Genomic DNA, 14,352 nt, shown 5'->3' with positions numbered 1-14,352 from the left:
CAGATCCGTCGAAACGCGGGGCTTTCATCTTCTCGTAACGTGGCTGTTCGAAACGAACCTGATCCAAACGGGGCGTGTCGTAGCGCGGCTGTTCGAAACGCACTTGATCCAAACGGGGCGTGTCAGAGTAGCCCCCTCCCTCCAGGCGGCCCCATGCATTGTCGCATGTCGACATGGGACTGTCGGATCGATGCTCCGACCTATGCACCGGATTAACCCACGCTGTGGGCTGTCTGCTGCGATACCCCACGCCGCTGAGCACTTCGCGATCCCATGGTGACGCCCCCGAGAGGTTCGCGTGAAGCAGCCCATGCGTGGAAGTCCAGTCGCCAAACCCTAGATGTGGCAGCGAAGAAACTCCTATCGCCGTCGTCAACACAGCCCGATGCAGCATCGTGTCGTCTCGCCCTTGCTGCCAATCGGAGTATGGCGGATCGGGGTCGGGCCTCGGCGGTGGCTATGTGATGGCGGCACGCCGTTCCGACGCGTCAAGCCTAGCCTCCGGGCGTGCGATCGACGCAAGTATATGTTCAAAGGCTAGCGCCGGCGTGACCAAGGCAACAATCGGCGAAGGTTGTGATTCCAATCCGACGGAGACGCCCGGTGCTACGATCGGTTCCGTGCGGTTCCCCACACGATTCGCCATGGATTAGTGAGATCAACAATGAAAGCACCAGTTGTTAAGGATGTACTCCTTAACCTCGCACAAATTCCTCCGTGAGGTCGCGAGAACGTTTGCCCGTCGATTGCACACGACAAGAACTAGGATCAATTCCTCCGTGAAGTCGAGGGAATCTTTGCCCGACGATCAACAACGACAAGAACTAGGGTTTTGGATTGTAGAAGAAAGGAAAATAGCGTGAATTATCTTATTTCATGAATGATGGAAATGAATAACAAAGTCCCTATTTATAATGCTAAATGCACTAACTTAGGAAATAAGAGACTAATTATATGGTAAAGATATGATAATATAATACTAATGGGTAAAATAATAGAGATATGATAAATAATAATAATGACCGTATCACAATGACACGTGCAATATCTATCCATACCTATGTTGGTGGCGATGTTCCTCAATTGTCCGACTTAACGGATTCTACTTCCTAAACCTACCATTTTATAATAAATTTACATCTTCAGGGTTATTAAAAATAAAAGGGAATTAGCTTTGAGTAGAAATGATAAATTGAATTAAATATTTTATTATTTTGTTATTCTAGACTTGCTTTGACTGGAATGACATAATATTTCCTATAATGGGCCCATCTAATCAATCTCCTTTTTCCACCAAATCTTTGAAAATATTTCAAAAAAAGGGTCTATTATTTTCTGCATTCCCATTATAAATTTATAAGAGGGACAAACAAGATTGTTAATTGAATGTCAAATTGTGTTAATTTAATTGGGATTTTAAATCTCATCAGAACAATTTTCTAGATTCTAATTTTAATTTATACATAGAATTATTCCAATTTTTGGTTCTGAAGATATATATTTTTTTAGATTATTTATCGCATTTATCCCTGCATTTGACGAATTATTTATGAATTTCTTAAGCATGAAATTTACTATATTTATACAAACATAAATGTGCTATTCTTAACTCTTAATTAAATATCATTACATTCGACTTCACTCATATGTATATGTTGGATAATGAGAGGGCCTACATGACAGCTCAACTGATCTTCAAAGAGATATTGAATATAAGGTCTTAGGTTTGAATCCCGACTGCAGCAGTAGGGGAGTTTCAACTAATATGGTGGCTCCTTATTTGAACCGTGTCTAGGACCACTTTCTAGAGAAACAAATTGAGATCAAACCATGGTTGACGTCTCACTACTATGTCGGATCGGGGTTAGTGGTCTTTAGCGATGAGGAAATTGCTTTTGAGTATAAGGTATGGATGATAAGATTATATTTTGAAAAAAAAAATTTGTGGACAATTTTCAAACAGAATGAAAAGCCCAAACGTTATGGGCCACAATATTGGGTAATACCAGAAAATGGGCCAGCAAATGCGTCTTATTCTGAGTATATTTAATCTAGGAAAAATGGGAAATGATAAATTTTATAAATATATATCATGTTCAATTTGTATTTTTTTAAAAATACTAAGTTATTGGTTGTTAAAAAAATAGTCTCAAACTAACCAAAAAGAGTAGGTGTTGCTTATATTCGTTGATTTTGCCTTTGTTTTCGGGCCTTGCCCGCTTTTTTTACCAAAAAAAAAGTCTCAAAACTAGCCAAAATATCTCCTAATATTGCTAATTAGTCACTGCAAATTTACTTCATTTTATTTTATTTTATTTTTGAGTTGTGGAGGGGAATATAGTAACAATATAATATGTCAGACAAAATTGAAAGAAAAAGTACATTAAATTAAAAGTCGTCCAAACATACCCTTAAATCTCTGTAAAATATATAAGAATTCCAACAAATCAAAGTCTGACATCTTGTGCATGAAGTAAACTGAATTTGAATTTGGGAAACATTCATAATGCTATGCTACAGAAAGTCAGAAACTGATATATGTAGTATAATAAAATAACAAAATGCATTTGGTGCAGAGGATCTCGTAATTTGATCACAGTTGTATTTGTGCTGAAATTTCGACAAATGATTGGTATTGAGTTTACAAATTAGAGCCCAAACTCAGTGCATGCTGCTAGAAGATCAAGTATATTCAGTTAAACCAAGAAAGTCTCCACAGTCAATTCTCATGCAAGCAGTTTATTCGACCTTCCTTCAAAAAAAACACAAAATAGGTAAATTTATAATCTCAATCAATACTAATTGCAGACGCATTTTAGAATGTTATGCGTATCCCTTAAAATAATACGCTGTAATAAGACATTTTAACATTCGTGATGTGTTGTTGTATTCCAAACAATTTCATCATCAACTTCAATGGAAGGAATGAGCATTAAAGTCGACTTGATGGAACTTTCATTCAGCAGCAATATAAAGAAATGATTGATTCAGCTACATCAGTAATTAATTACTTCGAAAACTTACCTCATTACAAGTCTACAGGGATTCGCAGTCCGTCGTGTGCAAGCTGAACCGGAATTCCTTCTCTGGAAACAATAAAACAATTGTATATTATGTCTAAATGTTGAATACACAAGGATAGTATGGCGGGCGGATCGCAATATGCGATCCGCTAACCTCCGCTGAAAATTGAACTTGTATTTATAAGCATACCTTTCAGACCAGTCCTTGAGAAATTCGTTGTCTTTATGGTGATCAAACTCATGGGTCATTCCAATAAGCAAAGCTCTCTTTGGATGTATCCTCTTCAAGGCATCAAGACTCTGAAGAACAAACTTTACAGTGAAACACATGGCATTGAGGAATTTCTTTTATTAAGGAAGTAATTACATAAGCTGAACCTGAGGAAAGCATAAGTGAGTGTTGTGGGATGCTTTCTGCAAATATGAGTAGATAGATAAGCAACATTGATAAGGTAAGCATGAATATCAGTGTTAATTAAGAAGAAAAGGAAATAAAGAGGCCAATCCATTAAAATGACAATTAGTTAGCTCGGAACTTGCACTTTAGCACTGGAGAAGCTATACACGGAGAAAAATATTAGATTCTAGAAGACGGTGAGAATGTAATAAAGAGGTTTTACTAATACAGGAAAACACATCCAAAACTGAAAGCTCTCTGTATTTTCAGAATAAGCAAGCTCTTCAATTCATCTACCAAATCAAAGAAAAAGTATAACGAGAACTAGAACTGATTTTAAGCAAAATTCTTCATGAACTAAGTGGCACTATAAACATGAATGTATAAGGGTCTTAGGTGCAGCAGCTTACCTTATACAGAGTGTCCAAGATAAGAAGATCTAACTGTTGACCACCATCTTTTGAAATATCTACAAAAACAGGGGTGTACTTGTAAGAAGGTTCGAACTTATGCACAAGTGCATGGTCGTTAACTTTAGGCTAATCAAAATGTGTTTCTTTGTCACGCAGCACAGCAGCATATAAATCACAACTACCGGTTACAAGATTAGACCATTTGATTTATTTTCTCTTATCTTGGAAGTTCTTCAACACGTTTTTGCCATGGAAGATAAAAAGAAATTGTATCACAAGATTCACAAGATAGACACAAAGAATACTAAGATTTAAGAGAATACTGATGGGTTTATTGATAAGATTAAATCTTATCATTACACCATTTGATTAAATCTTATCATTAGACCATTTGACTAAATCTTGTCATTAGACCCTTTAATTAAGTCTTACCATTAGACCATTTGATAATTAAATCTGTTCATTAGACCATTTGCTTTCATAAGATATACCATTTGATTTCTTATTCTTTAACACACTTCTAATTAATGATGATACACATGCTATACATAACAAATATCTGCTGGATAATAGATTGGCCAGGCTGGATCGACAGTAACAAATAGAAAGTGAGTGCTTACAGTTTTCTGTAGATGGAAGAAAGCGTGAAACATCTGATATATAAGCTACTTTATATCTTTCGCCAAAGAGAAAACCTAAGCACACATAGTCTTCACCATGCATCACCTATAAAGAGCAGAAAAACTTGAGTATACAAGTAAGGCATAAGAACTATCTTCAGATAAAACAATACACTAGTCGGAAAAAGGAATAAGATATAACTAACTGGGAGAGGAACAAACTGCAATCCAGATGCTATGAATGGCTTTGTCAAATCACTCTCTATATATTTCCAGTCAAGTTGTGTTACACGTCTAACTTCCTGGCCAGGCTTTAGCTTTTTCTGAACCAAGTACGGGAATTTCACTGCAATGCTGTTAAAAAACAATAAATTATGTAGCATAGAATATTGCATTTGCAAACAACATTGGTCGCAAGATTTTCAATTTACAGTTTGCTTTTAACTATAATAAATTATAAACATATAATATATAAGTGTCAAGGTTTATAGTCTAAGATATGTATGCATAAGATATCTCATGTTAACTGCAGACTGATCCATAATGCCTCAGGGAAACTTAATATCAAACAGCTATTTTACATAAAAAAAATGTATGTGTAATCCAATTGGTATCACTTTTTCAAATCATAATGAAGTAATGAAATCGTCTTACTGCTTAAGCTTGCTAGTCGAGTAATAAGATATGGCAATGAAAAGTATTAATACAATTTTTACCACTGGAAGTATGGGCAAAATTCTTTCAAGGTGCAGTATACCTTTCCATTGAATCTTGAGTAAGGTAGACGGGAGTAGGGTTAATGTCATTTGTTGGACTAAAAGGTTGCACAGCACGTATATCATCCAAACCAAGAACAGCATCAGCGTGTTCATGAGTTAATATAATCTGCATAGGTTTTTAAATTGATCAAGTAGAACAATTACTGGACCATTACCCAGATCAGGTAGTGAGACAACCTCACCTGGGTTAGGTATGTAAAGCAGAAGTAGGCATTCATCATTGTTACGAACATTAAGGGGACGCAATATCATAATACATGATCTTTTTGTTTAAGATGAATCAACTTTTGTCACTTTCTTATTCATTTTCTATTTTATTTCCTGGGATAAAAAAATAGCAAGCATGGAAGATTTAATTAAATTCGAGAAGAAATGTAAACAATGAGAAGTTCCTTTCCATCTAAAAACACTAACTGGGATAACTTCTCTGTTCAGTGGACTAGGAATCATCCATTGTACGAAATAGTTTATCTTAATGCTTTTACTAAATCATGGGGAAAGAAAAGTGAAGTTAAACCAACATAAGATATGATGAATCATACTATCCTAATAAACCAACAATAGATACCAGGTGATGAAACTCGAACATATAACGTGAATAAGGTGAACAGGAAGAAGAATAACTCCCAACTAAATTCATCCAACCTAATTCTCTTGTTTGACCAAACCTGACCAAGATTTTATACCCCTCAATCTTGATCTACCATCAATCTTGCTGGATGTGATCCAGTGTGATACAGATCATACAGGAGAACTCATCCCAAAAGACTAGCCTGTTAGGAGAAAGAGCTCATTTAGTCTATATACCCCACATCAGTTGTTCTCACAACCGATGTGGGAATTGAGTCCGTAACATTCAACCCTCCTTTAAGGGCTAACGTCCTCGTTGGTCACGACCACGTTGGTCACGGCTGGTTCTTTGCCAGGCCACCACTCCGAGTTCTCTTTGGTCACGGCGGATTCTTTGCCCGGCCACCACTCCGTGGGTCACCACTCCGAGCGGTCCCAAACGCACTCGTTGGTCACGGCGAGTTCGTTGCCCGGCCACCACTCCGAGCCGTTTGGGCTCTCAACGAGTGCACCAATTGATACAGACCAAACAGGAGAACTCATCCCAAAAGACTAGCCTGTTAGGAGAGAGAGCTCATTTAGTCTATATACCCCACATCGGTTGTGAGAACAACAGATGTGGGAATTGAGTCCGTAACACAGTGACAGTTCATTACTACATGTTAGGTAGCATGAAGGAATAACTATGATCATTGTCTTATTGATTAAATGCAACACCAAGTCACTATGTACTTATGAATTCCAGCAAGACAAATGATTGTGCCGAAAAGTTAAATATTGAGAGATTTTTTTAGAAAATGAAGATGCACAACTTACTGAATCTACTTGAGGGATTTTATAAAAAGTGAACCATCGGAGTACTTGCTCCCTGAAAGTCTTCCCAACATCTATCAAAATATACTTATGTTTTCCCTCGCTGCCAAAGTAATCAATCAAGAGAGATGTATTGCACCTACAAAAAACCATAAACAGCAATCACTCAAACGAGCAACAACACCATTCATCTGCCGCATCACATTCCTTAACAATTTGCTTGTATACTCCATTACGCAATGAAATTGATATAGCATTGGCATCTAGAATGGATAAATCTACATTATATGAGATAGTAGCTCAAAAGTGATCATTCCAGAAGCAGAAAAGAATGAATATGGATCAAGACAAATTGACTGCAGATTTGATTAAAACACTAATAAATTGAAATGGCTACAACAATCAATCAAATACCTGTAATTAGGGTTTTGATCAGGCGGAAGGGTTAGAGATTGGGAGCAGACGGGGCAGGGAGGATCTGAAGGCTGGATCAAGCACAACGCGTTAGGAACTGCACTCGAACAACCGGTGCCGAGAAATATCAAAGCGGATTTCTCCGTCAGTGCATTGCCGTTGTCGGCCACCACCACGGTGGCAGCTGCCATCTCTCCGGCGAATCGACTTAATGACGTGTCTGTGTTTGTGTGTGAGAGAGAGATCTCTGAGGCGAGGTGATTGGTGACTGACTTGTCTAGTAAAAATATTCGGTAACAAATATAACAGCTTTATGTGCTGAAATTCAGAAGGCCAACATCAGAATATGGGCTGAAGTTCAGAAGCCCAGTATCAAAATAAGGGCTAAAATTCACATGGCCCAACATCTTATGATAGGAATTGGATTATATATAAATCTGTTTCATTATATTTGTTCGGGTAAATAGCGTTAAAAAAACAGCTATCCCATAACTTAATAAAAAATAACCAATTATAACTTTGATGATTTTCTAAATTGTTCAACCTATGAATTTGAATTTAGGAAGAATTAAACATAATGTGGACGCCAAGAACGTAAGATGTGGACGTTGAGAACGTCAGGGGAGAATTGAGCATGGCGTGGAATAATATGCTCCTGGCATCCACATCATGTTCCATTCTCCCCAAATTTAAATTCATGTGACAATTTAGAAAATTGTCAAATAATATGCTCCTGGCATCCACATCATGTTCCATTCTCCCCAAATTTAAATTCATGTGACAATTTAGAAAATTGTCAAAGTTAATAATTTCATCGATCGTTTTTTAAAGTTATGGGATATACTAAAATTTGATCAAACTTTGTGGGGCCCTATTTGTTCTTCATTCTCATATTTGGATTTATATTTTTTTCGAACCCTTATCTCATTCCAAAACGCACCATATCTTAAATTCTTAAAAATAAAAAAGAAAAAGAAAAATAGAGTTACTCACTTTTCCTTTCGTGCAACCTGCCCATCATCACATGCGAGCTACCCTTATCCACAACCCCCGCTGAAAAGTCTCTTCACTACGAATTGAGTTTGTGTTTCGGATCCATTGTTGATGCTCATTTTAGTAGGTATTCTTTTCAGTCTCATTCTAAGTGAATCATTTTCCTCTTTAAAATATCCCGCTCTAAATGACACATTTCTAAAAATAGAAATATCACTCTTTCTATTTTTTCCCTATCTATCTGTTAGTACTTTATTCTCTTCAAAACACCACTATTAAATTAGTTAAACTAACTATTTGATGATTTATGAATAATTAATGATATACATATTTTAAGATTTAAAAAAATGTTTTTAAATTATTCATATATTAATATTCTGATTCAGGGTACTTCCTTAACTGCAGACTTTTCGAATTGTTTTTGCCCTTTTTTAAATTAGTGAAAATCCAATTGCAGCTCACTTCAGTTTTCAAATGTGAATTCTCAAAACCCTATTTCTAACTTCATAGTTCATAGACTCCAATCTGCTCTATATATAACTGGAAATGTCGTTGAATTTCAGAAAATTTAAGAAAATTCGGGACACTTCAGCTATCACTCACCGATTGAGTGAGATTTTTGCGTCACATACGTGTTCTTGTTCTGATTATATCGGGCACAATTACTTCCATGAACGGTTTTCCGCTAGCATTGGAGCTATTCCACATTTCTTCTCATCGTATTCAGCTGACAATCCCGAAATTCGCGACGAATGCGTGAAAAGCGATAGTAACGACGATAGCAAACGTTTTTATGATAGGACAGCGGAAACGGTTTCCAAAGAAAGCCTATTGAATTCAGATTACAATTCGAACAGTTGGGGTGGAGAAAACTGCGATATTGATGGTTTCGACGAGTCTGATGAAGAAGTAGAAGAGGGGAAGAGTGAAGAAGGCAGCGACGACGAATTTAGGGTATTGAGTGCCTTTGATGGGAACAGAGCGCGAATCGAAGCTTCTAGAAGAATTGAGGTGGACGAAGGTGATTTGAGGCATCCTTTAGTGAGAGAGATATGTAGGTTAATTGATCGCAGGGCAGCATGGTCTCCGAAGCTTGAATCGGAGTTGAAGCGATTACTGCGCAGCCTGAAACCGAGCCAAGTGTGCGCTGTGCTTCGAGCTCAGTCTGATGAAAGAAATGCTTTGAATTTCTTCTACTGGGCTGACAGGCAATGGCGATACAGGCATTACCCTGTTGTTTATCATGATATGCTGAGAATTCTGAGTAAGACGAAGCTATGCCAAGGGGCTAAGCGAGTTCTTCATCTTATGATTAGGAGGAAGATTGAGCTCTGGCCCGAAGATTTTGGTTGTGTGATGGTCTCTTTCAGTAGAGCTGGTCATCTCAGTAAAGCCTTGCAGATGTTGAATGTAATGCAGAGAGCGGGAGTCGAGCTTGATATCTCCGTTTGCAACACTGCTGTTAATGTTTTGGTGGAGGGGGAGAAGTTGGAGAAAGCATTGAGGTTTTCGGAGAGGATGCTGATGGTTGGGATTGAACCTAATGTTGTTACGTATAACTGTCTGGTTAAGGGCTATTGTGAAAGGAAACAGTTGGATGATGCAGTGAAGCTGATTGAAGAAATGCCTCTGAAAGGTTGTGCTCCAGACAAAGTTAGTTATTATACTGTGATGGGAGTTTTATGCAAGGAGAAAAGGATTGATGAACTGAAAGGGCTTTTGAAGAAGATGTTGGAAGAGAGTAAATTGCAGCCAGATCAAGTCACTTATAATACTCTTATTCACATCCTTTGCAAGCATGGTCATGGAGATGAGGCGCTGGGGTTCCTACGGGAAGCAGAGGAAAGAGGGTTTCGTATCGACAAAGTTGGGCACACTGCGGTAGTGCATTGCTTTTGTCAGGAAGGACAAATAGATAGGGCTAAAGGTATCATTGATGAAATGCTATTGAAGGGATGCAGCCCTGATGTTGTGACATATACTGCTGTTTTGAATGGATTTTGTCGCATGGGGAAAGTTGACCAAGCTAAGAATTTGCTGCAGGAGATGTACAAGCATGGTTGCAAGCCTAACTGTGTATCATACACAGCCTTGTTAAACGGGCTTTGTAGGGATGGGAACTCTTTGGAGGCAAGAGAGATGATGGACATGAGCGAGGGATGGTGGACTCCGAACTCTGTGACATACAGTGTAATCTTGCATGGGTTTCGTCGTGAAGGGAAGCTGTCTGATGCCTGTGACATAATGATGGAGATGATCAGAAAAGGGTTTTATCCTTCCCCTGTCGACATCAACCTATTGATTCAATCATTATGTCGAGTTGGCAAGACAGAGCAAGCTAGGAAGTTAATGGAGGAGTGCCTTAAAAAGGGGTGTGCTGTCAATGTTGTGAACTATACCTCTGTAATTCATGGATTTTGCCAAAACGATGACTTAGCCTCAGCTCTATCTGTGTTTGATGACATGTACTTGAATAACAAACACCCCGATGCAGTGACATTTACAACGGTAGTAGATACGCTAGGAAGAAAAGGTAGAATTGACGAGGCTACTGAAATGGTAAAGAAAATGCTCCATCGCGGTTTGCTTCCTACAGCCGTCACGTATAGATCACTTATCCATAATTTCTGCCAGCATGGGAGGGTAGATGATTTGTTGAAGCTGATGGACAAGCTGCTGCCTCGACAAAGCTTCAAAACAGCCTACAACCAAATCATTGAAAAGCTTTGTTGTTTTGGGCACACCGATGAGGCTTACAAGCTCTTGGGAAGGGTTCTGAGAACTGCTTCCAAAATTGATGTGGATACTTGCCACATTCTTATGAGAACTTTCTTAAGGAATGAGAATCCTCTTGGATCATATCAAGTGGCTTCTAGAATGTTCAATCGGAATTTGGTTCCTGATTTGAAGTTGTGTGAGGAAGTGAGTAAGAAGTTGATTTCACAGAAGAAGCTAGAGGAGGCTGATAAGCTTATGCTGCGATTTGTAGAACGTGGGCATTCTTCGCCTAACAGAAAACAGGCTCTCCATAGTTGAACTGCAAAGTTCAGCCATTCTTCGATATACATACTGGTACAATGATCTCAAAGAAGATAGGTAAATGCAGGCAGTAATGGAACTGGTGAGATTGATTTCCCTTGGATGATTTGTTGTAATTAATTCAATCACAACCACTGTATATTAGGTTATGGAAAGTGCTGCTCTCATTTCTTAGAACTAGTTTCTGAATTTCCCCTGGATGTCTCAATTACTTTTTTTGATCTTAGGTTTGTGATTTGGAAGTCCTTTTTATAATCTTATTATACCGCTAGTTCACAAAATGATATTCATAGTTTTCCTCTTGGCAATAGATCCCAGTAGTTTCATACTTGTATGCATTTTTATGTTTTTTTTGTTGTTTGGGGGGGGGGGGGTGAATCAGTGATATAACATTAGGATTGAACACAGCTATTTGTTTGTCCATTTAATAGGACATTGAATTCATCAGCTTGCCTTGTTTCAAATAGCATGCAATGTCAGCAAATATGGGTATCATTGTGGGACAGAAAAAAAAGTGAAAGGAAAATTTGCAACTGGCTAGTTATGATGTACTTGATTCTTTGTTTATTTTGGATTAAGTTCACTCCAAGAGGTGCTAGCAGATATATATCAATTGGAAATTGTGCAAAATCAGACTCTAGTAGGGGTTCCTGGAAATTAATAATGGGGATGATTAGGTTAATTCTTAATTAAATAAAATATTCACCAAGATCAAGACATAATTTCAAAAGTATCGTATGGTATATCTGCATTTATAGATCTCGGATCCCTGGGTTCTTGACAGTGAATGAAAGTAAAAGCATGTAATTTCCTCAGAGGCTCATTCAAGCAGTTGTTACATTCCACAGGCGTTCTACTTAATGGTTGTTTTGATGCTTTGTATCGTTCACGTTAATTTTCAGGCCCATGGATCGGGAAAAGGTATACTCGTGACATGTTATATCAACTCCTGAAAAGACTAAGAATTTCTGAATGAGACTCTTGTGATTCTACAGGGAGAACTTGTGTCCGATGATTTGATTGTTGGGATCCTAAGACAGTTTTCCAAGGCTCCAAGCACAAAAAGGTCAACTACTTTTAATGCCTCTTTTTTTTGTTTGCTTACATCAATCATGATCTTACCTTATGGCATGAGTTTCTTAATCCAGCTTGATGAGATGTTTGAAAAAACAAGTCAAGGTTGAGAAAGTTTCTTAACTTTGCAATTGATGATGCTATCCTGGAGGAGAGAATTACTGGTAGCTGGATGCATCCATTTAGTGCTCATACTTACCACTCAATGTTTGCACCCCCAAAACTGCCGGTGTTGATAATATAATAAGTGACCTCATCTCTTTGTGACATTGAAAACTAGCTCTTTCTTGATGTCGGTGACATGTTATCATTGTTCGTTATGTGTGAAATAAGTATATCTGCTCTTCAACCATAATATTTCTGGTTACTCCATTAGTAAGCTTTGCTTCTTAGGAGCTGATTCTGTTTGATCATGTTTGAAGGTTTGTGATTATACAGCTGCTGTTCTCAAGTCAAGGCTCTAAACCTTCCATAAGCAGACTGGGCCAGTATGTTTCCCTCCCTCATATATCTATTGTTCTAACTCTGCTTTCAACCAAGTTACACTTGTGAAATAAGTTTTTTGAATATTTACTTGGAATGCTGATTAAGTCGACTTCATGGTTTTTTGCTTGGTCGTAGTTGCTATGCTCCTTCTCCCAAATGCATTCGAGGGTCTTGATGTTTCTGCGGTTCATATTGTTCTTATTTTCCCGATTTGAGGAAATGGTATAGTTATCCAACTTCGTTTAACCTTTATGCCGAAAACTTTCTTGTCACCGTTAGTCTGAGAAAATCGTAACTTTAGCTTCTTGGTTTAGGTCATATTCTCTAATGTAGAAAAACTTTACTTGCTGGTATCTTTGTGACTGCATTTTAGTTCCTATGTTGCCCACCAATCTCCATAATATCTAAATGTGTGATGGACACAGTTGTTGGTCATGAGAGAGAGAGAGACAGAGAGAGAGAGTTGAAAACAACATGACTAGAATTTTGATCATAGAAGTCTAGGACACGACTCCATCTGTCGACAGATTGTCCAGAATGACTAGGTAGTGGATCCAAACTCCTTTATACTGGCAAAGGATTCATTCAGATGTCTTTTCTGCTCTTTCTTAAATTCCTTCAAATATCATTGTGATTTAAAACATAGTCTTCGCGACCGTCTTTTCTTTGCCACGTGAACGAGTGATAATGGTTCCGCGTACACGTATATTGCTTGGTACAAGTGGGGTAAATCCGAGCCCATATGCTCTGGTTCGACTTTGTCTCGTATGTAATTCATCGGTCATGCATATTACTTTGTACGAAAAGATATGACCTCCTTGTCAGTGGTTTGGACTCATTAGGATACACACTAGCTCAAGTCGTAGCTCCAAGGTATTGATTCGAGTAGGACTGTTCATTCTCGTTCGATTTCATCTCATGTACTTGTTCATCCGTGCACGTCATGTGTATGATGTCGATACTTCAGCGGGTGATGTCGGGAAGGTGGCCAACCAACCCTATACTACACTGCTAAAAATGTAAAAATTTATGTGTGATCAAATCTGATCTTCCTACAATAGCAAGTCAATAATCCTACTATGTTGGTGCAAAGCTTGAAAATGATGGCTTTCTTTAAAGAAAAAAAATACAGACATACGCTATGTATCTTTGATTTCTGTAATTATTTCAATAGTAGTTTTGGTTGTTGCCTCCCCCAGATTGAATGCACTTGTGCTACAAAACCTATCAATTTAATTATTTTAATATATATTTGTATTTCCTAGATTAAATGCACTTGTGCTGCAACCTGTCATTATGACTTGAACATCATGTATTACATGTAATGCTACTGCAAAGGTAGGCATATATTATACCTAGTTTATGATATTATTGATAAAATAGTCTCAATATGCCAAATTCTAAACTCAACAATTTTATATACTCCATTTCAATAAATTTATGATAGAGTGCACTCAAAAGTTAAAAACTGAAACCTGGAAACTGCCTCGAATTCTGGGTCATGTCGATTAAAAAATTAAATCTTTAGTTACACTTTAAACTTTAAAGGCGATAAATTCTCTTTTTTGGGACAAGATCTTTTATTCTATGTAGTACTAACATTTTATTTTATTTTATTTTATTTTATTTTAATACGACGTTTGAATAATGGAGGGTAATATTAGCAAATTAGGATCCAAGTGGAGCAAAAGGAGGATGTCACACCTCATTTATTGTATGATATTTGCTTTA

General features: G+C 37.7%; 2 protein-coding genes across 10 annotated transcripts; one reads left to right on the top strand and one right to left on the bottom strand.

Moving 5' to 3' along the window:
• Positions 1 to 2,406: 2,406 nt before the first annotated feature.
• On the bottom strand, positions 2,407 to 7,314 carry LOC121742676 (putative hydrolase C777.06c). Of its 2 annotated transcripts, none has more exons than XM_042135887.1 (10): positions 7,030 to 7,314; positions 6,619 to 6,754; positions 5,211 to 5,338; positions 4,660 to 4,807; positions 4,454 to 4,559; positions 3,831 to 3,889; positions 3,402 to 3,437; positions 3,214 to 3,323; positions 3,025 to 3,086; positions 2,407 to 2,752 (listed from the first exon to the last, which is right to left on the bottom strand). In XM_042135887.1, exons 1-9 carry the CDS (start codon positions 7,218 to 7,220, stop codon positions 3,029 to 3,031), a joined length of 972 nt encoding a protein of 323 aa, XP_041991821.1. In that variant the 5' UTR covers positions 7,221 to 7,314; the 3' UTR covers positions 2,407 to 2,752; positions 3,025 to 3,028. The 2 variants fall into 2 exon arrangements, with proteins under 2 accessions (XP_041991821.1, XP_041991822.1); XM_042135888.1 differs by having other exon boundaries at positions 2,407 to 2,748.
• A 1,126-nt stretch (positions 7,315 to 8,440) lies between these two features.
• Positions 8,441 to 13,892, top strand: LOC121742674 (pentatricopeptide repeat-containing protein At5g16640, mitochondrial-like). 8 transcript variants are annotated; one of them, XM_042135885.1, is made up of 5 exons: positions 8,441 to 11,143; positions 11,910 to 11,982; positions 12,057 to 12,127; positions 12,558 to 12,623; positions 12,757 to 13,892. In XM_042135885.1, exon 1 carries the CDS (start codon positions 8,569 to 8,571, stop codon positions 11,056 to 11,058), a length of 2,490 nt encoding a protein of 829 aa, XP_041991819.1. In that variant the 5' UTR covers positions 8,441 to 8,568; the 3' UTR covers positions 11,059 to 11,143; positions 11,910 to 11,982; positions 12,057 to 12,127; positions 12,558 to 12,623; positions 12,757 to 13,892. The 8 variants fall into 8 exon arrangements, with proteins under 8 accessions (XP_041991819.1, XP_041991820.1, XP_041991817.1 ...); XM_042135886.1 differs by having other exon boundaries at positions 11,964 to 11,982; positions 12,558 to 13,892; XM_042135883.1 differs by having other exon boundaries at positions 12,558 to 13,892.
• Positions 13,893 to 14,352: the final 460 nt, after the last annotated feature.

Source organism: Salvia splendens, chromosome 7 (assembly GCF_004379255.2).
Source record: "Salvia splendens isolate huo1 chromosome 7, SspV2, whole genome shotgun sequence".
Classification (NCBI taxonomy): domain Eukaryota; kingdom Viridiplantae; phylum Streptophyta; class Magnoliopsida; order Lamiales; family Lamiaceae; genus Salvia; species Salvia splendens.
The sequence above is the reverse complement of the archived record's forward strand: the minus strand, read 5'-3'. Positions and strand labels throughout refer to the sequence as shown.

Excerpts from the sequence above, each read along its gene's own strand:
- LOC121742676 (XM_042135887.1), bottom strand. The coding sequence starts at position 7,220 with ATGGCAGCTGCCACCGTGGTGGTGGCCGACAACGGCAATGCACTGACG. Across the intron at positions 6,755-7,029 it reads GATCAAAACCCTAATTACAG|GTGCAATACATCTCTCTTGA; the intron begins GTATTTGATTGA and ends GGTTTTTTGTAG. Across the intron at positions 3,890-4,453 it reads TCTTCCATCTACAGAAAACT|ATATTTCAAAAGATGGTGGT; the intron begins GTAAGCACTCAC and ends CTGTTTTTGTAG.
- LOC121742674 (XM_042135886.1), top strand. The coding sequence starts at position 8,569 with ATGTCGTTGAATTTCAGAAAATTTAAGAAAATTCGGGACACTTCAGCT.